Source organism: Colias croceus, chromosome 27, assembly GCF_905220415.1.
Source record: "Colias croceus chromosome 27, ilColCroc2.1".
Lineage (NCBI taxonomy): Eukaryota > Metazoa > Arthropoda > Insecta > Lepidoptera > Pieridae > Colias > Colias croceus.
The window spans coordinates 820,845-848,760 of NC_059563.1; the positions used below are offsets into that span (position 1 = coordinate 820,845).

Sequence of the window (27,916 nt, forward strand, 5' to 3'; positions counted from 1 at the left end):
CGAAACCTAGTTTTCATAGAAGACCAAAGACCTTCACATTAATTTTAATTATTGTAAATGAAAAATAATAATAGTTAAAAAAAACTAAAAAACACGCTTTTTATAGAAAACCGAACTAAAAAATAGAAAATTTAAACAAATTAGTGTATTGTCATCGGTCCTCAATAAATCTACAAAGTTTGAACGAAATCTGGCCGTTTAAAGTGGGTCCAAATCGCGCCCAAAGAAGTCGGTTACAAACATACAAACATACAGGTGAAGCTAATATAAAGCGTGTAATAACGGTCATGATTGAAAATTTTTAGACTTGGTTGTAAAAGAATTTTGTTATAATTACGATAATTAATGTAGTTGCATGCAATGGTTTCGTAAATAGATTTTTTTATGTAATATTGGTAGGTATAAACTATAAATGATATAAATACACACTCTCAAATAGTCATATTTTTATGATTAACTAGCGGTCCACCCCGGCTTCGCCCGTGGTACATATTCACGTTTTCTCTCCATAAGAACCATCCTCGTACTTCAAGGAATATAATAAAAAAAGAATTAAAGAAATCGGTTCAGCTGTTCTAAAGTTATGCGCTTACCAACACATTTTGGGATTCATTTTTATATTATAGAAGAAGATAATTCTTAAAAAAGGGGAACGGATATAAATAAATATTACGATTCCTTTAAACTAGACCAAGGAAGAGGAAGAGAAAAATAAAACAAGAACATATAAAAAAATCGTTTATTCAATACAAAAATATAGCTAAGTTTGTACAAAAATCTTATCAACTACGGTTTAATACTTCTCGGTGTTTGTCAATAGAAATGCTTATAAATATATATTTTTAGAACAAAACAAAAATATAATATATTATGTATTTCATGACTGTACATATACCTACATACATGTAGTCAAAAAATTACAGTAGGTACCTAGGTACCTAATGTTTTCAGATTTCATATTATGTATAGGTACTTAGTTAACTTTTATTTGAATTATAATACGTACCTAAATAATAATACTATTTCTTACTGAACTTTTAAAATTCTTTACAACCCAAAAATGTTTAAAACGAAAATAGTATTCTGAAAGATATCCTGAATTTCCTGTTTTTTTTGTATGCAATCACTGCAACACTCAATTTTAATTTTTAACCAAACTGAAAATTGAATAAAATCGAGAATTTTTTTTTTATATATTTTACACACAAATTAAGCAATTCTATTGACATTTTTATAGAAATCAATGAAAAGCGGGAGGCCCATACGAGGGTTTGGGTAGCTGTTGCCCGTTGCCATGGAAACCGGTCAACGAACCGCCGAATTCTGGCGCATTGTAGTTATATCCGGATCCTGATCCTAAAAGAGAAATAAGAAAATTAGATTTTATGGTATAAAGCTGACCCATAGTTAATATCTATAATCATCTATAGTCTATACTAATAAAAGCTAAAGAGTTTGTTTGTTTGAACGAGCTAATCTCAGGAACTACTGGTCCGATTTGAAAAATTCTTTCGGTGTTAGATAGTCCATTTATCCAGAAATTTAGGCTATATATCAATCATCACGCTAAGATCAACAGGAACGGTGCAATGCGGTCAAAACCGCGGGGCTCAGCTAGTACATCATAATTTAAAAAAAAGAGCGTGTGTGCCGAGCACACGCGCCAGAAGTGAAACTTCTTTGGCAAGATTCAAAGATACCAAAATTGTCGCCTTACTCGTGACGTGACGGCGCGGTATTGACATGACGCGTCATAAAAATTTTACTCCTGACGCGCCAAAAGAAGTTTCACTTCAAAAAGCCTGCAAAATTATTAAATTTTATTAATTAATAAACTTACCCAAAACATTAGTATTAGTTTCAGGATACTGCGCCTCTCCTTCATACCTCACGTCAGCGTGGTAACCCGTTTGCCAGTCAGCGTGGTATGATACTGTGAAATAATAAATAAATATGAAAAATATAAGTAATTTATAATTATTAGATATTATATTGAATGAAGTTTTTTAAAGAATAGAAAAAAATCTATCACGACGCGGATAATTTTTAAACAATAGACAAAATTAGATCATGACGGGGAATTCGAACCCGTGCCTTTTAAAAAACTTTTTTATGCTATACCAAAATTAAATAAAGTGAGTCAATTTCTAATTACCATTTAAAAAGTGATACTTCTAAGGAAAAATATTATTTAAGGATCCCTTTGTAGTATATTAGAATTAGGGTCCGATAGGATTCCTAAACTTTATAAGATGGTTTCACCAAAAACATTTTCGTTTATTTCATACTAGCTTTCCGCCCGCGGCTTCGCTCGCGTTTTCAAAGAAAAACCCGTTCCCGTAGGATTTCCGGGATAAAACCTATCCTATGTCCTTTCTCGGGTATCAAAATATCTCTATACCAAATTTCATGCAAATTGGTTCAGTAGTTAAGGCCTGATTGAGTAACAGACAGACAGACAGACAGACAGAGTTACTTTCGCATTTATAATATTAGTATGGATAGTGAAATGTAGGTACTATTACGAATTTACGAAGGCTAAAATATATAATTTGAACTTGAACAAACAAATGACATTTGACCCTTATAATTGCTGAACGGATTTTGATGAACTTAACATTCTTTCGGAGATCATGTATATTTGACAATATTATTTAATTTTAACTTTATTCACATTAGGTATTTTCTAAAAACATCGACTGAAGGGCCATGTAAAAAAATCATGCAGAAATACACTGAATTTCACATAAAGCCACAATCTCTATCTACTCTATCTCTTCCTAAAACCTATCTACTCTATACTATACTCTATCTATCACTATCCCAAAACTCACCAATCTGTGTCCTCCCATCGGGTAGGACCACCCTGTATTCACCTCTCACCACATTACCGTCCGACATCTCTCGTCTGTCGTAGTCGTTGCCTGATTTCGCGTCTTTCACTGAATAACCGAATTCGTAGGCTTTTGGCTGAAAGGGAATTTTAATTGTAATTAAAATCACTAGTCAAAGTATAAAAAATCGCTTTCTCTGTCTCTATGTCCCTTTATCTTTAAAACTACGCAACGGATTTTGATGCGGTTTTTTTGATAGAGTGAGGTTTTTTAGTATATAATTTACTAGCTTTCCGCTTGCGAAGCCGCAAGCGGAAAGCTAGCCCGCGTTTTCAAAGAAAAACCCGCATAGTTCCCGTTCCCGTGGGATTTACGGAATAAAACCTAACCTATGTTACTCGTGGATAATGTAGCTTTCGAATGGTGAAAGAATTTTTAAAATCGGTCCAGTAGTGAGCCTATTCATTACAATCAAACAAACAAACAAAGTTTTCATCTTTATAACATTAGTGTAGATTAGGTTTTAGAAAAAGCTGGCGAAGCCGCGGTCGGTAAGCTAGTATACAATAAATTAATGAAGATGAATAGAATTATTAAATAATTTTATTTTTCAATTATTATCATCGTTGATAAGCGATCAATTAAATTTTAAATTCAAACGATGTTATGAAAGCAATCAAGTAACTTCTGCTTTTGTTAAGATAAATTTATAAACTAAACATAAAATACAAGACTTGTGTGAAAAACTAACTAAGTTTACATAGTATTATGTACCCTTATATTATGAAAGGAAAATTTTGTTGCTATCACATGACCTATAGGTACCATTTCGAAAATTCTTTCACCGGTAAAAAGCTATTACAGCCAAAAGATTATTCCTGTGTGAAAACTATTTTTTTAAGTTTACAGCAATACACTAGGTACGTATAATTTTATGCGTGTAGATAATGAATGATCAACACTGGCTTTGAACCCCCGACCTTGAAAATTAAATTCTTAGACATGGCACAAAACAATTGTCAACAATATAAGAACATAACTAATTACACATAATATCTATATCACTTAACCAGTGCTAAAAGATAACCTTTGGTTTACGTATCGAGGAAGCGAATACATAGAGACGATGTTGTGACTAAAAAAATGTTGTTTATAATTGCGAAAGAATAGAAAGAATTGTATTGTGATTCGAATACAGACCTTCCGCATATAGTAATGAATGAACAAAAAATGTATTGATCTACTTTCTTCATTATGTATCCATTAATTTTATATAGATATTAAAGATTTTAACGGATTTTAAACGCGATTTTAACCCATTATTATCCCGACGTCTCAGACATTTTGCAGCGAATCTCGGTGCGATAAAATCTATAATTTCTAAATGTATAATACTCGCGTAAAATCACACACAAGAAAATCCATTATCGTGTTAATACTTTGAAAACAACGACTCTATGCATTTTGTTGTTCTATACGTTGAATTATATAAAATTCATATATCTATTTAGTAATAATTTGACCACAACACTTAACGGGTAAGTGATCTATTTGTTATATTTTATGTAATAAGTAGATTAACCTTGAATGGTTGGAAAAATAAATTAAAATTATCAAATAATTTTAACGTAAAAACAAGATACTTGATTTATTTTATTTACAGACAATTACAAGATTTGTGATTTTTTTTTGATATCATCTTATATATTTTATAAATCTTCAGATCGCAAGATACCAGTCAATCTAGCCTTTTTAATTCCTAAATATAGCCAACTTTGTAAACACTAAATTCGTTATCTTTTCAATTTTGTGGCCAAAGCACATTACTTGATAACACTAAATCACTTACTAGTCCAAATTCAAATCTATAATCTATAATTTACTTTTCAGAAATGCATCTATTACTCCTTCTCTCAAGTTCTTTTCTCATTCAAGCAGCAGTGGTGAAAGAAAAATGTGATGGCGTTACTATTAACGAACTTTACCACGAAAAGGAAGTCCTCAAAACAGACATCGATAGACCATACTTAATGACTGTAGATTACAGCACTAATACCTTATACTTCAGCTATAGTATTAACAAAGACGACGATGTATTCAAAACAGCATTTATCAATCTAAATACTAAAGAATTTGGTGAAGTAGCCGGTGTGTATAACGGCTTTGCTCAAACAGTAGATCAGAAAAACCATGAAGTTTATATAGGTGGTAGTGGAGGTATATACAAATATAATCACTTGTCGAAGAAAGCAGAATTCGTTGGAGAAGCTGACGCCAATATATGGACTCTATATTTCAAAGACATTTTATACTATTCAGACTTTCCTAGACAGTTCCTTTACACGCTCATAGATGGTACTTCTACGAGGTTTAAGGATTTAGAAGACACTAAAGTTGATCATTTCATAATTGATAATGAAGATATACTATTCTATACAAATGCTACTGGTTTATACGGACAAAAGAAAGGTACGAAAGACGCAGTTTTATACAAAGAGACTCAAATTGATGGTGTGCGTGGTTTGACAACAGATATTAATGGAAATGCTTATGTTTGTATGATGGATGGTGTTTATAAAGTTAATAAAGAAGTAGTCAGTCTAGATAAAGTGTTGGCAGTTGATGATGCGTTCGGCCTTGCGTTTGATAATGAAAATCATATGATTTATTCCGATGCGACGAGTCTGGTTAGACTGAAACCTAATAAAAATAACAATTGTTCGGATTAAGGGTTGTAACTGTAAGCTGTGATTGTAAATATATTAATTGATTTTATGTGTTCAGTTTTATTTCCCTATTTAAAAAGTTATGTTCTATACATTAACTTTTATATCTAACTCGATTAAATCTTTCGAAATTAGGTTGAAAATTATGTTTAATCTGAAGCATTAATATTTTTTTAATATTTATATTACTTAAGCAATAAAATATTTTTTAAATTAATTAATGGATAGCATTTATATATACATATATGCCTTTTGATAAAGAAAACATAATCTACAATTGTTGTTACCTATTGTACAAAAATTTTAAGCAATTTGCTCCAGTACAAGGAACATAATTAAACGCATTAGTAAGAGATGAGCTGTCCCAAATGACCTCCGGACGATTATGACAATTTTCATACTTGTTCACTCAAACCAGGATCGAGTCAATTGAATCAAAACGTTATTCTAACCCAAGGCTATAGAGATCAAAGTCGACCAACACAATAAACCAGCTGCAAACGTAAATTAGTTTAACCTCAACCAGATAAATGATGAAAACATTCTCAATTGGGCTCAGTGCGATTCACATAGTGACGTATAGTGCACGAATCATAATGTACCTTATAATAAGTCTAGTGACGATCCTAAGTGTGGAAGCAAAAGTTACTGTGTACTTGACAGACTCTCCAATACAGAAAATCGGCGGCCGTCTATACAAACAGGAACTTCTGTCTGACCAATTCAAAGACCCAAAAGAACTAGCCTACGATTCGTCAACGAGAAATCTTTACTTCATGTATATGGACGATGTTTTGCAGAATTCTGGTCGAGCCTACATAAATGTAATAACGAAAAATGCCAAGAAAATCAACGGAATTACAAAGAATAAGGCAACTGCAGTGGACCAGGATACAGGAGATGTATATTTCGGATCTGATAATGGTCTATACAAGTACGATCCTGTTTCCAATGTGGCAACTAATATAGGTCTTTACAATATGAACATATTTAAAATTGTCATTCGCAACAATGCCATGTATATAATCGATGCGAACAACCATATGATTTACAAAATCTTCAATCTGGGAACTCGGGCAGTCAAAGTTGGAAATATGAAGACAGTCATGGAGTTTGACGTGGATTTTAAGAGGAATATACATTTTGTGACCATGTGCGGTGTTTTTTGTGCAGTGGACGGTGTTGAAGTTGTTAAAAACAAAGATTTGAACGTCGTTTATCATTTTCTAAGTGATGAAATGAAAACTTTCGGTGTAACTGATAATGGCCTGTTTGAAATCGATTGTAGGAATGGTACAGCGAACAAAGTCGCAAATTTATCGTTCTTTCCTAGGAGCATAATATTTGGTGACTATGGTGATATTTTCTATGCAACTGATGATAATATTTATAGATTAATTCCGATCAATTCTTACTTCGTTTACAATGTTAAGAGGAATTCTGTTGAATGATATTGTATGCTTGTAAATAATTTATATAAACTTAATAGCTTTAATAATTATTTGTATTTATTTTATTTATTGGTGATGTAATAAACATATTTTGATAAGGATTGTAATAACATATTATTGTATAAAATATTACAAGAATGTAAATAACACTATTATTTATTGAATTCAAATTGAAAGGTCAAATATAAAATTAAGTATCTGGCTTCATAGAAAATATTTATCAATGTAATAATTGTAAGAAATGTCAATTACGTATTTTTGTATGTTTGTATATCTAAACTCTACTAAAGAGGTCCTTTTGTTTTTTTTTTTCAGTTTTTGCTTAGAGAGGCAAAAATAATCTAGATATTCAGATAGAGCAGAAGAAAGACATCAAATTCCATAAATAAAACTATTTTAACATATTAATTTATTAAAAATTACATACCACTTCATTGTCATCACCGTGCCCATGACCGTGACCGTGACCGTGATTCTGACCGTGACCATTGTCGTAACCTTGATTATGGTTTAGACCATTATAATCTGCCCCTTGGTAAGACCCTGTGTGCGGAGGTAGATAGGTATTAGGAGGTGAATAACCTGAAAAAATATAAGTAAATGTTTTTGAATAAAAGATGTTGAATTGTTTATTAATTTATTATTGTTAGAGGTTCGATATCAAAACTGAACTATAATTTTATTTTCATATAAAATTTTGCCAAATCTATACTAATATTATAAAGATGAAAAGTTTGTTTGTTTGAACGCGCTAATCTCAGAAACTACTGGTCCGATTTGAAAAATTCATTCGGTGTTAGATAGCCCATTTATCGAGGAAAGTTATAGGTTATATTATAATATTATCACGCTAAGACCAACAGGAGCGGAGCAATGCGGGTGAAACCGCGTGGAACAGCTAGTTTTAAATAACGCTGAAGAAACTACGTGATGTGTATTGAAAGCTTATTATTTGATGATTAAATAAATTTAATATGATATATTATTTGTTAGTTACATAAAATAAAATAAACAATCAAGTGAAATTAAATGACGAAATTAGCATGATTACGACCGCCATGAATTGTAGGTACCTACTTCCTTTTACCTAATTATATTTACGCAAGCGAACCCATGCGGGCACAGCTAGTGTTTCATAAAGATAACTACGTTTTGCATCATAATGCACTTTTTTACATTTAAATTTAATTTTCCACATAGAAAAATTTAAAACGCTCTTTCAGTAGTTATCACTAAATAGTATAAAACAAAGTCGCTTTCTCTATGCCCCTTTGTATGCTTAAATCTTTAAAACTACACAACGGATTTTGATGCGGTTTTTTTTAGTAGATAGAGTGATTCAAGAGGAAGGTTTTAGTATATAATTTATTAGGTTTGAGACAAAGCGGGCGAAACCGCGGGCGGTAAGCTAGTTTTTTACTATAATAAGGGCAGGTGTACGTTTCCAGTTCCTTAAATTGCAAAAGATCTTGTACCCGTACATAAGCTAAGCTACTTTTATGATTGTACACTGTGGTATTGAAGCTAATAAACGAATAAAAAAAACGATGTGTGGCACTTAGGGACAGCCGCGGTAAAGCTATTGAAAGAAAGAAAAGAAAGAAAGAAAGAAATTGCATGCTATGCCAGATGCCTTCAAGCCACACCTCCGCCGGTCGGAGTGGGGGAGAGTGAGGTTTTTCGTTACGCAATTTCTGGATTCGGTCCCCGCGCTCAAGGCTCGCGATAGAAGCTATGCAATAGCTTTAAAAATGTTACTCGAAAATTACGAAAGTAAAATATACAGCAAAATTTTCACAGGCGGAAATCTAGTGCAGGATAAATTATTTCATGATGATTTACTTTGCATTCATAGAATTATAAATGAAATTGTCTATTTAAGTACTATCACACATTAAAAGTAATTACAGAAAAAAACATGAAAAATAATTTAATTTTACCGCGTAAGTAAATAAAAAAAAAAAAATGTTGTGTGGTTTTATGAAACCACGGTAAAAGTGAAACTTTTTTTCACACTATAGACATTTAACTAAAAATTATCGTGTTTGTACGATAATTATCGTACGTATCGTACGTCACGCGACATGCGCTACACAGACCAAAAAGTTTGAGACGATGTAATAAAAGTTTCACTTTAAAAATTACCTGGATTTGGCGGTAAATAATTATTATTCGGTCGATTTAATCCATTATTATATCCTCCATTATAATAGTTGACTGGTGGCTCACAATGTGCCAAAGTTGCTAGTAATGTTATGCTGAGTACCTGGAAAAGAAATAATAATATTTTAGTACCTATTTATTTATAAACAGTTCATAACAATACTTCGCCTGAAACTAAGGGTCAACTCACACCAAAAGAGCGGCGAATGCTCGAACATTCTCGGGAATTCCCGCGACTTCTCGCGCAGTCGCACGGCTCCGATGGAATTCCACGGAATTCCAGCGGCGCCGCGGGCATCCGCGCGACTCGTTCGAGCTTCTCATGCGATAATAAGTATTATAGTAATGAAAATAAAGTTAAAATTCATATGACACGGAAACTGCGCTCCGCTTGGCCGCGCTTCGCCGCTCTTTTGGTGTGAGTTGACCCTAAAGGATTTCATTCACGCGCGCGTAAGTACGAGCAAAGCTGGGATCAAATTAAATGCCAGCCTAACATCATAGCTAATAGGTAGTAGATTAAGATTTATTTTAATATTAAATAAAAAAAATATATTAGATTAAAATCATTAGGTAGTTATTAAATTTAATCGTAGATTTGTAATAATTGGTATTGTCTTGATATATTTTTTTATACGAAAGGCTCTATATCTAGAAGTTGATGATGGATGATGAATAATGATGATGATGTTGGATATTTGAACATAACAAACATACAATTTAACGTTCAAAGTCCGTCATTAGAAAAATAAACACTATTATTATCATCTATAATATAAAAATGAATCCCAAAATGTGTTGATAAGCGCATAACTTGAGAACGGCTGAACCGATTTCGTTAATTCTTTTTTTATTATATTCCTTGAAGTACGAGGATGGTTTTTATGTAGAGAAAACGTAAACATGTACCACGGGCGAAGCCGGGGCGGACCGCTAGTTTGGAATAAAAATAATCAAACACCATCAAGCCCTTTTACGAATAACATTACCCTTCTTTTAGCAAAGTCGGGAAACAAGAGAAAACAGCCCGATGAAGGAATTATTTTTTCCTCTGAGAACTGAATACAAACTATGGCCATCAAACATGCATTGTTACAACAGAAAGAACCATTAATTGTTATATACTGGGCTTACATGGCGCCATTTTACGATTTTGCAAAAATAAAAAAAATACCTAACTACCTACTTTTTTAACTTTTTTTGATCAATTTGGACGATTTAACTACGTTGTCAACCTACATTTGTTCTGTTTTAAATATGAATTTAAAAATGAATGATTTTTTTTATAATAAAAATAACAAAGTATGATACGTTATATACAATTATAAACTTCCAATTTAATTACATTTTTTTATGTTATGGGAAGGCAAACGATTTATTGGCCTTTTAAGAAATGATATGCTTTTTTCTTAAAATTTTCCAAATCATAGCTCCTAGGAAACACGGCAGGTGGTAGACTATTCCACATCCCCAAAAATACATATCTTTCCTATTTCCGAAAAAAAAACAAAATAATATTAAACTATATCTTCATATAAACCCCATCTAAACACAGTGAATGTACGCATTGTCTTCTAGGATAGTGCCGGTTACTTCACTCTGATTTATGCTACACTTACACTATGACCGTCATTTAGGTGCAGTGGTTAATTAGAAATGGACCCAATATTCGATCCTTAGCTCTATGTTACACACTCTTTTACATATAAACAAGCTTCCGTCCGCGGTTTTGCCCGCTTTTTCAAAGAAAAACTCACATAGTAGTTAGTACCCGTTTCCGTGGGATTTCCGGTAGGTATGAAACCTATCCTGTGTAATCCAAGTTCTATAATCTATATGTTTACTAAATTTCATTGTAATCGATTCAGTAGTATTTGCATGAAAGAATAACATTATTATTTAAAAATCGATGACTTAAAACTTATGTGAAATGCAAATGCCAATACAATTATAAATATAATAGGCACAATACAATATAAGGGAACAAGTATTCGATACTAAAACAAAGACCTATGGATTCTAAGCATATCTATATTTTCGACAAAACTTACAACACAAATTCTATGGCCCTGCCCTACATATTTACGCCATTATGATTAATGACCCATACTAGTCGTGATTGTAATTATCCTAAAATAGACTGATAATCTGCCATTTCTACACAAATACATTATACACCGGAAAGTAGGTATAACTAGACTATATAATCTACTAGCTGTTGCCCGCGACTACGTCCGCGATTACGTCGTTTTTCGTCATTCGTCGTTTAAAAAAAAATACGTGACACTTTATTTTTGAATGTTCTTAATTATTGTCTCTTATAAAATTTAACTACATTAAAATTGAACACTGATAAGAAAATCTTAAAATCTAAAGACAACATGAATGAATGTGATTTAAATTCTACATTACTTAGTATTTCAAATAATAATCTAAATTAAATGTAGATTAACAGTTTGAGCGCACCATTATAGAATATGTACCTAAGTATTAAATTACGTCAGTATACATAGTAACTTTACTAAAAACACGATGACTTTCTTTCGCGCTCGGTACCACAAACTAAGCATGTTTGTGGTACGTGGCCCGCGTCACTTGACCCCCCGCGAGTTCCCCTCCGTTGCTATGCGAAAATACATTCGTTGCTCTACTGTAGGAAAAATTGTAATACTGTGGCCTGGGCGTTATAACACGTCCAGGGAGTTCCTGAGTGCCGATATCACCATCTTGAGGAAAAGCTTCTAATGTCGATTTAAAACTGCATACATACGAATTAACCTGTTCTAAAATAATTGTGAAATGAGTTCAGTTTTAAATTTGAGAAATATTGATTTCTTGTATTCCACTATTCGTTGTAGTCGAATACAAAATATATTTAAACAAACTTAGGTTGGCCTTCAGGCAAAAGGGATCCTATCAAATGGTAAACTTGACCTTGTATCTTAAAAGTAAGCATGAAAGGACCTTCTGATAATTATTGAGCACCAAAGGATCATTTGAAACGCACTACTATAAGAGCGAATATTGTCTAATAACAGTTTAGATTGCACAGTATGTTCCTCTAAAAGTAGTGATTTCAAAGGTTCCGGTGTATCTTCAAACGAAAGCCGTCTCCTTACTCCACTTTAAAGCATGTAAAGCATGCAAAGAACATACTACGTTAATATCGCCTATACAGAAGATGATCTGTAATAAATTGTGAGGTTATAAGCAAACCCACTTTTATATTTGTCGGACCACACCACCGAATTCGTAGATTGTTTACCTCTAAGTCATCAAGACTATGACGAAATCGTCTGCAGTAAGACGGGCCTCTCGCTATTCGTCCGTTTTCAGAGACTGAATAATTTCAATTCTTAATCTTTCATTAAACAAATATTAATCGTTCTTGTCTCAAATAATTGTAATATTCGCGTCCCTACTCTAGTCATTGCTTATGCTCATGTTCATCTTCAAGAGATCGAATAATATTATGATACACCCTATCATTTGTCAAACGGTCTTCATATTGAGTAAAGTTTCAGATTCTCGAGATAAAATATGACTGTCGTGATCAGTAGTGAGACGTAATTCCCTCTCAGTGAGGGTTTCGGTCTAACGGGATAATAGGGGAAACCGGATTTGTTTGTCTCACGGGTTGGTTGTCACAGCGGTCTTAACACAAAACTGAACTATCGAATAAGTCTGTTGAAAAGCGTGGCAAAAGCGATACAGTGACAACGCTGTCCCCACTTCGCGTCAGACCGCCCCGATCTGCCGTGAGGGCCTTTTTTTTTAGTGGGGAAATCTTGCATAGATACCCACGGCCTCCGGGGAAGAGGCCGTGGGTTATGTCGGATTCCTACCGACCAAAACCCCACTGTGTTCCGTCGAGCCGCATCAACGACAGGGCCGTGGCCCTGTATGTGTAGAATTCATCCGTGACTGCCGTGAGGGCCTCACAAGTGTTTATAGTTTTCGCACAGATTTTTAATGATGACCGAATATGGTCCTCATAACATCACCATCAGAAAAAAGGAAATATTTTTAATTGTGAAAAAATATTAATATGATTAACACTATTTTAACATAAAATATTATAAGTCTGTGAGTGTGTAAAAAAAAGACGGGTTGCACTCCGGGAGTGCCGGCAGAAGTGAAAACTTGATTATTAACGTTCAGCATGTTTGATATTTTGGAATGGTAGGTATCTGTCTTACGCATGGAATATAAGGGCTAAAAAACTAACATCCGTCTTACGCTTTTTCGATGGTCACGTGTCCTGACGCGAGTTTAAGATTTTATACCCAACGCCGCTAAAAAAGTTTTCACTTCAACAAATCCAGCTAATAACACATCAAACTTATGTTTATAATTAGGTATACGACATGAAAATATATTAATTACCAAGCAATAATAATACAGATAAATACTGAACATAAGTATAATAGTTAGTTTTAAGTAGTATTAGTTAAAATATACTTTGACTGTTAGTCAAAGTTTATTTTTACTAACAACATGTAAATGAAGAAGAAATAATAATTACCAACGAACTAACCTTTTCTATAATACTTAACACGGCACATTTTTCAAATTATCTTGCTCAACTCTGCTCAAAAATTTGAGGGTTTTGTTGGAACTTTAATGTGTCAAAACTATGATATATCTAAACTACGATACTACTTGAAATAACTTGCATGCGGAAATGCTCATTACAATTGTGAATCTAAAGAATAACTAACAACATACTATTCAATTTTATTGAGCTGATGAATATCTTTTGCCTGGAAGAGATCACCGTCTCCTAATAAATATACTGTGTTTTCTTATAAAATTTATTTTATTTAGTAGTTTAGTTTTTGTTATTTTTATGTAAAAATGAGCTTGAGCAATGAACTTATACATATTTGGCAAAAGTATACATAATTTTTTTATAATTTCAGGACCGCAACTTAAATGGGGCGCTCGGAAAATATGCCTATGGGTTATTAATAGAGAAATGATACACAACAAAGTTATGTTGGATCCATTTTATTTATAAATAATGAAAATTATATATTTATAAAATATAAAACATATTAGTTATGTAAAATGATTAAAAATAAATAAATGAAGCAACTACGATTCAAAGAAAACATCTTTTTCAGTGTGAAAATGCTCTTAGCAATCCTGGATGATGAACTGTATATCATGTACTCTGATCCCAGTACGGTCGGTACCTCGATAGCCATAACGATAAATATTATAATCAGATAACCGCAAAGTCAAAATAAAAACATGACTTGTACAGTTGTGAGTGCAAAATTTACGTTTCATTTGGCAATAACATTTTTTCGGTACTAAAACGTAGTAGTTTGATATGTGGCTGGCTGCCCCTCCTCTCCTTCCTGAAAAATATCCTCCAAAATTTCCCGAGATACTTCCAATGATTGAACCATTATGATTAACACTATTATTGATATTGATCAATGATTGAACCATTGGACGTTGGACATTAACTTCAGTCAAAAATTAACGAAGCGGATGATTACTAATTTCCACATAATCCTCGCTGCCACTATCTTTATCATCAAATCATCAATTTTCAAGTGGTGTTGTAAAATTGTCAGCAGAAATCGTCTTCCAAAGGCGATATAATTTTATGAGCATTGAATCTGTAAATAAAAAAATCAAAAGTTAACTGTAAATCTATAAAAAAAGCTACTTACAAATAAAATTTTATCAAAAACTACTGTTCCCAATGCACCTCAAAATCTTGTAAAAGTCATATACAAAAGAATTCATCAATTCATCATTTTATTATTTCATTCAAAAAGTGTAATAATATAATACCAACAAAACATATGAATTGCTATCATTATAAAAAAATAAATACCTGTATGTAACAACTTACCTTTAGTGGGAACGCATGATGGTGAAAATTCACAAAAGATTGATTAAGATTGCATTTGATATTTTTGGTTTTATGGCATTCAATAGTCAAAAGTCGATTTCTCTGTCCCTATGTCCCTTTGTATGCTTAAATCTTTAAAACTACGCAACGGATTTTGATGCGGTTTTTTAAATAAATAGACTAATTCAAGAGCAAGGTATATAATTTATTAGGTTTTAGACAAAGCGGGCGAAGCCGCGGGCGGTAAGCTAGTAAATTTTTTTTTTATTTTATTTTCTTTATTTAAGGATCACAAAAGGTCGTTACATGTGTACTTAGGCTAAATACAGTTTTTTTATATACAAGTTGGCGTATGCACTACCGGTTATATGTGACCACAGCTTACACACAAGCGTTAACATAAATTTATGAAATTAATACAAAGTGATAACAAATATTAAAACAGCTTAATCATGCATATAAATATACCTGCACCAAGTGACTGGAATTATGCTGTTTTAAGAATTTTATTAGGACAAAAAAAGTTTTATAATCTTGTTCTTCATTACAGGCCATTTATCAGAAAAAATATCAATATCCACTAAATTTAACAACGAGTTATAATGTCTTAAAGTTCTTGTAATAGGTGAATTATATTTAGTATTTGTTTTACATGAGGGTAGAAAAAATAATTTATAAGAGCTAGGACGCTTCTGTCTACAAGGCACAGATATATTTATATGGTTAAGAAGTTCTGGACAATCAACTTTACCATTTAATATTTTATGCAAAAATGCCATATCTAAAAGTTTGCGTCTGTTATCTAGGGAGCATAATTTAAAAAACTTTAATCTTTCGGAATAAGAAGAAAGCTGTAGGTTGTGATGATAAGAAAGTAGGGACAAAAATCTTTTCTGAATCCGTTCGACTCTGTTCCTGTGCACGTCATAGAAAGGAGACCATACTTGAGAACAATATTCTACAATATTGCGACATAAACACAAATATAAAATTATTTTAGTTCTATAATTTTTAAATTGTTTTGTATTACGTATTATAAAACCTATTAATTTGGAGACTTTAGTTAAAATTGCGTCGATGTGTGGATAAAATGTTAGCTTTTTATCAATAATAACGCCTAAGTCTCGTATCGAGTCGACCTGTGCCAAAGATTTATTATCAATTACATAAGTTACTGGAATCAGATTTTTATTTCGTGTAAAAGAAATGTGATAGCATTTCTGAATATTTAAAGACATGTCATTCTCTTGGCACCAATTAAATAGTCTATTAAGGTCTTCTTGTATAAGAAATTGATCGTAAGTACTAGCAACAGGTCGCATTATTTTGAGATCGTCTGCGTAAAGATAGGGAGTTGTATTTTGGAAGCAGTTAATTATGTCGTTCACAAAAACTAGAAATAAAAGCGGTCCCAAGTGTGACCCCTGGGGAACACCCGACATCACGTCAAAACACTTAGATTGATAACCGTTCACGACAACATATGATTTACGGAAACTCAAATATGACCTGAACCAATTCAACAAAGATCCAGTGACGCCATTTTCATTTAGCTTTAGCAAAAGCATTTCGTGATTGACTTTATCGAAAGCTTTGCTAAAGTCAGTATAAATGACGTCAACTTGAACACGATTGTCAACATAACCTATAATATTTTCTACAAATGAGATTAAGTTACTAGAAGTAGATCTATTAGAGATAAAGCCATGTTGACTACAAGAAATTATTGATTTTAAATGGTTGCTAATAAACGGATAAACTATTGATTCGAAAATTTTTGGAAAAATTGATAGGATTGAGATTGGTCTGTAGTTTTTAATATTTGATCTGAAACTATCTTTAAAGATTGGAACTATTTTTGCTTCTTTCCAATAGTCAGGGAATAGACCAGTTCGTAATGATTCATTAAAGATAGTAACTAAGGGTGGAGTGAGCATTTTATAACATTCTTTTATAAATATGGGAGGGATTCCATCAGGTCCCGGCCCTTTATTTATATCCAAAGACTTAAGTTTATTTGAGACCATTAATTGATTTATTTCTATTTGATTAAAAGATATTGCAGGTGTGGTAGTTGATTTTATAGAATTTATAATTAAATTTTCATTTGTGTTTTGTACGGCACGGGGTAAAGAATAATTAGATGAAAAGTATTCAGCAAAGCTATTGCAAATATCATCAAAATTGTTACAAACTTTGTCTTCAAATATCATATAACTGGGTATAGCATTTTTTGATTCTCTTTTATTGTTCAAGTATGACCAGAAAAATTTAGGATTGCTTGCGATACTTTCTTCTATTTTAAAACAATAATTATTGTAACATACGTGTAATAATTTATCACATCGCTTGATTAAAAGGTCTAAAGTTAATTTGTCCATGGGGTTTCTATATTTTTTATAGCGCAATCTAAGTTTATGTTTCTCTTTTAGTCGTTTTATTAAGTTATGTGTGAACCATAATGGATATTTCGCAGGAACAGCTTTTGTGAGAGGTACATTTTTATGTATTATATTTCGTAGACAGTTATAGAAGCTAGTAACCATATCATTTACATCAGTGCAATTTTTAAAAATCTCATCCCAATTTATATCTCCTAAATCTTTGTTTATATTTACATAGTCAGCTTTAAAGAAATTTAATTTTGACTTTCTCTGAGTGACAAGACATTTTTCAAAATTTAATGTTAGTTCAAATTTTAGAGCAGGATGATAAACGTCAAGAACGGAAAGAGAGATGTCGCTCTTATCTACAAGGACATCAATATGTGACGCTAGGACTAAATCCAATAAATTCGATTTATTATTTAATACTCTGTTGTATTGTGATAAATTATTAAAAGCCATAAACTGTGACATTATATCTCTTACACTACATGAAGATGTGTCAAGAACAGAGCAAACGTTATCAGCATTAGGCACCCAGTGTAAACTGGGCAGATTAAAATCTCCCACAACAACAGTGTACATATACTTAGACAGAAATATACTAGCAGACTCAGTGAAATGTTCCAATGTATGAGCGCTAACAGGTGGCGGAATATAAACTATACAGATACATAAATCAATAAACTCTTTACCATCTTTGAAACGCACAATAACCCACATATCTTCTACACCAGTATTAATATTATTACATATTTGATATGAAAAGAGATCTTTATTAACAGCTATCATGACACCACCGCCTGTTTTTTTTGACAGGGGCTTTGAAATATCCCTATCTCGTCTATATACAATGTAACGATTATCAAACAATTCTTTATCCATAACATTATCTTGAAGCCAGGTTTCAGTGATAAATATAACATCAAAGTTATGAAGCAATACATTACAGAAAAACTCATTTGTCTTGGTATTAAGACCGCGACAATTTTGGTAAAAGCAATTTAGTTTAGAGAATTTAAGTGAAACAAAAAATATATATAAATCTGTTAATCTACATAATTAAATCTATTTGATCTTATTTAGGGTATCATAGTCCTTAATATGAATAGCATCAGTGTCTTCTGACTTTCTCATGAAGATTCTACCATCACGGATCCAAACAAACTTATAACCAACTTCTTTTTTTTTTAGGCGTGCGGCTCTATGTAGTTCCTTATTCCTGGGAGAGAGATGTTCACTAATAAATACATTCTTTTTTTCGCCGGCTATCCCCAAGTGACTTGAGTTTAGTTTGTTTGTGGGGTTGGCTTTATTATATCTGATTGCAGCCGCTAGTATCCCATCTCTAACTACTGGACTACGTAACTTAATTACTATTGATCTAGGCCGAGGGCTGGTCGTATTTATTTTCGCGGTCCTGGTGCACAATTGTATATCGTTTTCATGCAAATCAAAGGACACTGTTTTCGCTAATTGCAATGTTAAGGTTTTTAAATTTTCAGAACGATGCTCCGGTACACATTGCAGTTCGATATTACTAGCTCTGACTTGTTGTTCCATTTGACATAATCTGTTAATTAAATCTTTATTTTCTAATTTAATTGCGTCCAGCTCCTTTTGAAAAAATGAGATTTCACTGAATTTGATTTCAACCTCTTTTTTAACACTCTCATATTGCGAATTTATAAACTCCAATGAGTCCCTAAATGCGTTAATTTCTGTCTTTATTAAAGTCAGTTCAGGGTTGATATAATCTTTAATATGTGCTACAAAGTCCACGGAGAGAAATGCTTGAAACTCCTCTTTAATAATTTGTCGTATGTCCTCTTTTGTTAAGCAAGAATGTCCGATATCTGCCTGACTTATGGAAGACGAAGGACTGTCGTCACCGCGGCGAGTGCGTTGCGGGATCCACTGTGTTAGTGTATCTTTTTTTTCACCTGCAGGGCGTACCGGTGTGTTACTATTATCCCCTTTAGCTTGTTTACTAGTGCAAGAAGGGCAAGTCCATAAAAAGTCCTTGCGTTTTTTTTTGTGACGAACATTAGCACACAAATTGTGACAAAAAAGCTTGCAAATCGAACACGTAATATAATCCTCGCCATCGATCCGATTCAGACATCCAAGACAAATTTGCGGCATATTTATAATAAACCAACTTGCAAATGTTTATAATTACGATATTAAGTCAACAAGTTAGTAAACAGATGTTCAAGGTCGCGCGGTCACTTGTAGTTGCACTGTAGGTACGATATTGTCACAGCGGCCGCGGCGATGTATAATGCCACAAATTGTTTTTCACTAAAATTCACACAGTTTTGTTTCGCTCATGCAATTCTTCATACACATAAACGTTGAAAACGATTAGGCCAACGATATTAGTAAGTAAACTTTCAACTTTCTCAACTAATCACTTAATTTATCAATTTAAAACACGGAGGCTAAAGTAATGCGTAACGCTTAGTCGCAAGCGCGCGAGCACTCAAATAAATAAAGTAAATAAATTAATTAATTAATAAAAATAAAGTAAGTAAATTTATAAAACACGAAGATTTTTAAAATTGTAACTAATGAACACAATCAATATTAGATTAATTACTGTAGATAATGGTGTCTAGTTTTACTTAAAATATAATAAACATCTACCCTCACTTTAAAAAAATGTAGTATATTTATTATTTACACGAAATATACCTTATAGGGAAGGGAAGATATGGGTTAAAGAGTTAAATAAATAACATGATTATATTTAAATTATTAATTTTCAACAGTGTATTCAGTAGTGTTAACATGTAAATTGATTTGATTTTTACGAAATCTCATAGATGGCGCTGTTACAAAATTAACATTATACGACTTACATTCTTTAAACTATGTTTCTCTTCCCAAGTTACTTAAATGGCATAATTTTTATAGTTTCAATCTAGATATTGTCAAACAACATTTATATATGCGTCATTTAATTATTAATTTCCAATAGTTTAATGTGTGTTTGATTTTTATAACACTGGCTATAGATGGCGCTGTTTCAAATTTGTCTTTATACTGCTAAGATTCATTTAACTGTTTCTCTGCCAAAATTACATAAATGACGTAGTTTTTATAGTGTAAAGGTAGATAATAGCATGGCTTACTCAAAAACAACATTTAAACATGAGTCTTTAGATTGTACGCTGTCGTAGTACACGGAATATGTAAGAAAAATAAAGGTTCACAGCTCCTCCCCCGTAGGTGATAGCTTGATAATATGTAGCCTATAGCCTCACCCGACCTGTTAGTAATATTCATGCAAAATTTGAAGTCAATCTATGCAGTACTTTTCGAGATTAGCCCAGACAAACATACAGACAAACAGACAAACAGACAAACAGACAAACAGACAAAAATTCTAAAAACTATGTTTTTGGCTTCTATATCGATTATAGATCACGGCCCAAGTATTCTTTTAAAAAAATATTCAATGTACAGTTTTGACTTTCCTACGATTTTATTATATGTATAGATAGTATAGATACTTAATATTATAAAGCTGAAGAGTTTGTTTGTTTGTTTGAACGCGCCAATATCAGGAACTACTGTCCGATTTGAAAAATATTTTCGGTGTTAGATCGCCCATTCATCGAGGAAGGCTATATTATATCATCAGACCAACAGGAGCGGAGCACTGTGGGTAAAACCGCAGGGCACAGCTAGTACTTAGATAAACTCAAATTAAAATAATACTCTTAGTTTTATTTGTTTGATTGAGGTTATTTGTTTCGATATAAGTAAGTATGTTGCAAATTATTATGTACATTAGAACATTAGAATTTTTTTTACGAAAGCTGCATTATTTTATTTTATTTGGCTCTTACTTGTGCTTATTTTATAAGTTTGTAAGATTTGAATAAATAAATAAATGGATGTTTGTAACTGTTTCACTCAAAAACCGATGACGAGATTTGTAAGATCTTTGGTACAAAGATAGGTATTATACCGTTACTAGATTTCCGCCCGCGGCTTGGCCCGCGTTTACAAAGGAAAACCCGCATAGTACCCGTTCCCGTGGGATTTCCGGGATAAAAACTATCCTATGTGTTATACATCCATACAAACTTTCGCATTTATAATATTAGTAGGATAGTCTGGATTAACACATTATCCTTTCCCCGGGTAGGTACTATGCGTGTAACCACACGGGCTCTACTTATGTTATATTATCAGGTAGTTGTTGACGTAATGAAATGAAAAATTTCTATATAATCGAGCGACAGCAATAATAATTTGTTAAGTTTATTGTGCGTGACAAATTACGTATTTTTGAGAGGAACAAGTTGGTTTGTACTCGTTTACTTTTAATCTTTTGTACTCAAAGATATGTAATATGTGTGTGTATGTTTATTACTTTTTACCTAAGGTACCTAAATGTTCAAAAAAGTAAATTGGTTCTGAAACTAATACCTAAGTTAAGTTTCGGTAAGGTAATGTTTATTTTTTTACTCCAAATGAGCTATAATTACCCATTTAAAACTTACCCCTATATCCTATACATCAACCCTCTGTTTAAATAAATAAATAGTTTAAATTATATGTACATACCTTGAAAAACGCCATTTGTAGTTTTCCAAATCTGTAAAACAAATTCGTGCTTTAGTCTTGAGCTTTTTCAAAACATATTATTTGAATTAAATTATTTACGATTAAAATACTAATTATTAATAATAACCACTATGAAACTGCAATTTTCTTACGCTCAATTTACTTTAGTTTGATTTTAAATATCAAATAAATCGTGGTTATAATTCGTTAAATATTCAAAATCTGTTTCTTATGGACTTCTATACTAATATTATAAAGAGGAAAGGTTTGTAATTATGTATGTATGTATGTATGGTTTTCACGCATAAACTACTGCACCGATTTCAAAAATTATTTCACCATTAGAAAGCTGCATCTTCACTGAGCAACATAGGCTAGGTTTTATCCAGGAAATCCCTCGGGATCGGGAACTATGCGGGTTTTTCTTTGAAAACGCGGGCGAAGCCGCAGCCGGAAAGCTAGTAACTATATATTTCTCGGAGTGGAAATAGAAATGTTAATTTCTATATTTCTATGAAGAATTTGCTAACACGTAAGAAAACGAAGAAAAGTCGCGGGACACAGTTTTCATTGTTATAATCTTTATGTTAATTATTGTTAACTCTGTTAGTATGTTGACTATGTGACATAACGTATTAGAACTATTGTTTTAGACCTATGTTTTAGTTTGTATGTAAGTATTGTCGTTGATTGTTGAATTCAATCTGCCTGTTTAAAGTGGTTTTAATTTTAAGAAGTCGGTTACGTAATATTATTATAAACATACAGGTGAAGCTAATAAAAGCGTATTGAAAAGGAAGTAAATTTCTGTGCATGTTTCCCTGTTTATAGTATATAATAACCATTTATTTTCATCCACAACCATATTTTAGATACAAGACAATAATTTTTACATCATTAAGTATGTGTTCGATATGCAACTACGATGATTTTGAAGGAATTTTCAGCAGGATGTACCTACCTTGATTTTTTCAGATTGTTCAGGTAAATACACACTACCATATAGATATTTGTTAGTCAATTGACTTAATTCTATCGATACATCATTGAACATAATATTATCTCCAAATCCTATTTTAGAACTACACTTTTATCACCTGTGGTTTTACGTAATAATTATTTAGTTATCCTTGGTAAAATAAACAATATGTGAAAGCATTTCACTCCATTGGATAGTCATGTAACCTTATTTAGAACTATAATATTACAAAAACTAGGCTAATTAGAGACAGGGGTTATCTTGTTAATCAGAAAGACATGTGTAGCCTTTGTACGGGGAAAGTCAGATTGAAATCATATATTATGCTTTCATATGGGAACCCATTAATTATTCAAAATATTGGGTAAAAACTACAGAATTACAGATATATTATGTTAATAAAAAAATACTCTTAAATTTGATCTAACTAAACATCCTTTGTTAGCTTATGAAAATTTTTAATACATACATAAAAATAAATATTAGTCTTGTTTTACCTACTTTTTTTCAAATTTAAAAGAATCCTTACTAAGAAATCAAAATAATTGCAAAATTTTAATATTTTTCACTCTATTATTCTATTCGATGTGTAAAATATGGAATTTTTAAATTTTTACAAGAGCACACTCTACATAAATTAATTTACTCTAGTTAAATTATTTAAGTATTATGATCCTCTTCATTTACTGTAACTAATAATCATAAAAATTACTAACCTCAAAAAAATCACTGAAAACTTTTCGCGCCAATACCTATGTAATTTTCGCGGCAAATTCGGATACGCACAGCGGCAACGCTCTAGTTCAAACACACACTGTGATACAGTTTCGCGAAATGATAGTTTTATAGTTTTTATGAAGCGTGGGGCTCATCGTATTATGATATAGTTTATTAGCGTACGTGCAATATGATTTTCGACTAATGAGATTTACAACATGCATTATGTATGCAGATCTGTGCTAATAAAACATTTGCGGCCAAGTGCAAGTCGTGATCTCGCAATGTACAGATAATAAAACGTTTCATGTAATTTATCGTTGGAAATTAGATATTTTTAGATACTTTAAGAATTTCATCCCTACAAGAGGATATCCTTATCCGACAATGACGACATAACAGATTAAAAAGTTAAGATACAGGAATAAGCAATTGTTTATTTCCGTTTAACGCATTCCTGAAAGTTAACAATAGACAGTGGGTAGGTAACCTAGCGTTATTTTTTTAATGCAAACTTTTTTTCCGAAAGTCATAATAAGTATATCAAATACATACAGAGAACAGAATTCAGATCTAATGTTTTGTTAATATTCACATTGGTACCTATTCTTAAAATATTATAATCTATAACTATAGATACTTAATATTATAAAGCCGAAGAGTTTGTTGTTTGTTCGTTTGTTTGAACGCGCTAATCTCGGGAACTACTTGTCCGATTTGAAAAATTCTTTCGGTGTTAGATAGCCGATTTATCGAGGAAGGCTATATGTAGGTATATCATCACGCTGCGCTAAAACCAACAGGAGCGGAGCACTGCGGGAAAAACCGCGGAGCACAGCTAGTAGGTACTAAACATAACCGTATATTATGGAATTCTTGTAAATTATTCTTGAGAGGTAAACAACTGTCGAGCATAAAACAAACAAATATGGATGTTTTGTAGCTCTTTTATTGCCATTTAACTGGTGTAGTGATGCCTATCTATACTCTATACCTACATATAATAAATCTGTAGAAGGGTCAATTCTGTACATTGAAAATATTGAAAAAATAAATAGCAGGGGGTGTTACTGGATCGATACTTAACCCAAATATGTGATTAAAAAATTTTTTGTCTGTCTGTCTGTCTGTCTGTCTGTCTGTCTGTCTGTCTGTCTGTCTGTCTGTCTGTAGTGTACTAAGCGTCCGTACTGAGTTTAAGAAATCCATTTTACATCGGCACATCGGCAAATCAATCAACATTAGTTGCTTGGTTCGTTAGCGTATGATTAATAATTTTTCTAATTTTATACTGCTATTTTCTGTTATCCTTAAGTATATAAATATTTAAATTATTTATTAATAAATCATATTATTATTATTTCTTTTAAAGCTAAAGCTCAAGCTAAATTCCAAATATTTTTAAGATTTAAGTAGTTAGGTAGATGTTTTTTAAAAACCCATTCATCCGTGACTGCAATAATTCTCACTTCAATTAACTTCCCACTGTTTTCCTCGATCCTCGTTATGATTCATAGTAACAACTAACATCACGTTGAGGTCAATGTTTTCTGAATTTGTTGATAGCAATCTGTTATTATAAGTGTGGCCATGTAGTTATACTTTATAACGACTTTCCCATAAGTAGTTTCTTAGGGTATAATAATTTAGCTATTGCATAGCTTCTATCGCGGGCCTTGAGCGAGGGGACCGAATCCAGAAATTCCGTAACGAAAAAACCACACGCTCCCCACTCCTACGGGTGGAGGCCGGAGATGTGGCTTGAAGGCATAGCTGATAGCATGCTGATAGCATGCAATAGTTTTACCGCGGCAGTCCCCGAGTGCCACACGTCGTTTTTTATTTTGTTCCATACTTTGCTCGGCTCCGTTCCTGTTTGTCTTAGCGTGATGATATATAGCCTATAGTCTTCCTCGATGAAATGGGCTATCCAACACCGACCGACCGATTTGAAAGATTTTTTCAAATCGGACCAGTAGTTCCCGAGATTATAGCATTCAATCAAACAAACAAACTAGCTAGTCAAAAAATTATTATAATATTTTATTCAATAATTCAAATTTTAAGTATTTATTACAATTACAATAATGTGTACCTATTATAATAGAACGTAAATAGATAAAATTTATGGACACACAGTGCTATCTTATGGCACTAGCGGGATGTCGATCCTTTGATATATTTATCTGATCCACTTTTTTAATATTCTGACAAGAAGCAAAACATTAACATGTCGTTATGAGCATTTTATTGTTTTCCGAGTTAAGTGTCACGAATGCAAATAAGGAAGGCGTAAAAAAACGCGTCACATTATATTGTATGACGTCATCATCCCATTTTTTCCCACTGCAAGGACACAATATATATTTTCTTATCAATGCAACTGCAGAAACAGGCTTTCTATACTTATGCAGCGCTGGCGCAGCAATGGCGCAGCAGTTGCACAACTGCGAACTGCGGTGTGCAAGTGTTTTCTTCAGGAATTAAGATAATAGGGATTTTTAGGTTAATTCTTCTTTTATAAAACCGAACTGCGAGGGACTGGAACGCCTTACCCGCCTTTCTTTCCCGAAACCTATAATCCGGATCTGTTCAAGGTAAAAGTGAATGAGCACTTTCTAGGCAGGCATGCCCATCCATAGACTGCATCACTACTAATACCATCAGGTAGAATGCTGTCAAATGCCTGGCTATCTCAAATTATTTTTTCTGATAGTTACTTTCAAGAAATAATCAAACAGAATCTCCTCCACACGGAACTATAGCAGCACTAGCTTTCCACCCGCGGCTTCGTCCGCGCAGTCAAACAAAAACCCGCATAGTTCCCGTTCCCGTGGGATTTCCGGGATAAAACCTATCCTATGTCCCGGGGTAAAAAGTAGCCTATGTCCTTTCTCGGGTATCAAAATATCTCTATACCAAATTTCATGCAAATTGGTTCAGTAGGTAGTTACGGCGTGATTGATTAACAGACAGACAGACAAATTCAAATTCAAATTCAAATTATATTTATTTGCAAGAATGTAGTTACAGATTCTAGATGTTTTAATTACAATGTTATGTGGCTAATACATTCTACCCATTGATTGGGTGTGCAAATATTTAAAAAAGAAAGTTAATTAGTCTAATTATTTAAATGTACACACAATTCAATTTTCACAATTACGCGTACGCACTACGATTTACACGATTATATCACTACACACTTCACTTATCACACACAATTCAGTTTACACTACTTCAAAGTCATAAATTCTTCAATGTCATAAAATTGTTTTACCATTAGCCAGTTCGTCAGTTTATTTTTGAAAAGATTTACTGGTAGTTCCTTAAAATTGTCCGGTATTTTATTATATATTTTAATTGCCATAAATATTACACTGTTTTTAGCTTTGTTGATTCTACACGTTGGGAAATGTAATTTGTTTTGGTATCTTGTCAACATATGCGAATTTACTTCTCCTTTCTTCCGGGTGATATTTTACAAATAAACATACTTCTCTTATGTACATGCCTAAACAGAGGTCTACAACTGTCTCTTTGGTTCAAACCGCACAGAGCTCTGATACATTTTTTTTGTGAGATAAATACCTTCCGCACATCACAAGATTGTCCCCAAAGAATGATTCCATATGAAAGTACAGAGGAAACGTAGGCATGATAAGTATTTATTGCTGCATTCATAGAAACAGTATCTCTTAGACGCCGTAATACGTAAGCGAAACGATTAATTCTGTCACAAACGTAATCAATGTGTTTGTTCCATTTTAAACCTTCATCCAACAACAGACAGAGTTACTTTCGCATTTATAATATTAATAATATAGTATGGATTGCTTAACAAATATATTGACACGTATCCTATTCATTGATTGAAATCAATGAGCATCTATTCTCACTTACATTTAAACCTGTTTTTATCTCCCGTCACGATAAGAATTACTACCGCCTCGATCCATTATTCTATTTCTCTCACAGTCCATGCAAAAGTTTCAAAACCATGATATATGCAGATCGTAATTATAATGAAAGTATCAAGGTTGCTTCATTTCGTTGTTTGCTTGTCGGAAAACTTACCACAATGGTTCTTGGTGAAGTCAATTGCCAGGACGATTCATCTCAACAAAAAAAAATTCAAAACAGCTGGGTACCATGCCAAAATGAAAAAATTACTGTTTTAACTTTTAAAAAATGCTATCTGCTATATTT

General features: G+C 32.5%; 3 protein-coding genes across 3 annotated transcripts; 2 read left to right on the top strand and 1 right to left on the bottom strand.

Annotated features, from left to right (window-relative positions):
- Positions 1 to 985: 985 nt before the first annotated feature.
- Positions 986 to 23,861, bottom strand: LOC123703756 (pro-resilin-like). Its single transcript, XM_045651873.1, has 7 exons — positions 23,707 to 23,861; positions 22,012 to 22,042; positions 9,157 to 9,277; positions 7,439 to 7,593; positions 2,835 to 2,970; positions 1,841 to 1,933; positions 986 to 1,356 (listed from the first exon to the last, which is right to left on the bottom strand). The coding sequence occupies exons 2-7, from the start codon at positions 22,024 to 22,026 to the stop codon at positions 1,241 to 1,243; spliced, it is 636 nt and encodes a 211-aa protein (XP_045507829.1). The 5' UTR covers positions 22,027 to 22,042; positions 23,707 to 23,861; the 3' UTR covers positions 986 to 1,240.
- Positions 4,362 to 5,609, top strand: LOC123703755 (ommochrome-binding protein-like). Its single transcript, XM_045651872.1, has 2 exons — positions 4,362 to 4,372; positions 4,725 to 5,609. The coding sequence occupies exon 2, from the start codon at positions 4,727 to 4,729 to the stop codon at positions 5,561 to 5,563; it is 837 nt and encodes a 278-aa protein (XP_045507828.1). The 5' UTR covers positions 4,362 to 4,372; positions 4,725 to 4,726; the 3' UTR covers positions 5,564 to 5,609.
- On the top strand, positions 5,821 to 7,105 carry LOC123703754 (ommochrome-binding protein-like). Its single transcript, XM_045651870.1, has one exon. The coding sequence runs from the start codon at positions 6,091 to 6,093 to the stop codon at positions 7,009 to 7,011; it is 921 nt and encodes a 306-aa protein (XP_045507826.1). The 5' UTR covers positions 5,821 to 6,090; the 3' UTR covers positions 7,012 to 7,105.
- Positions 23,862 to 27,916: the final 4,055 nt, after the last annotated feature.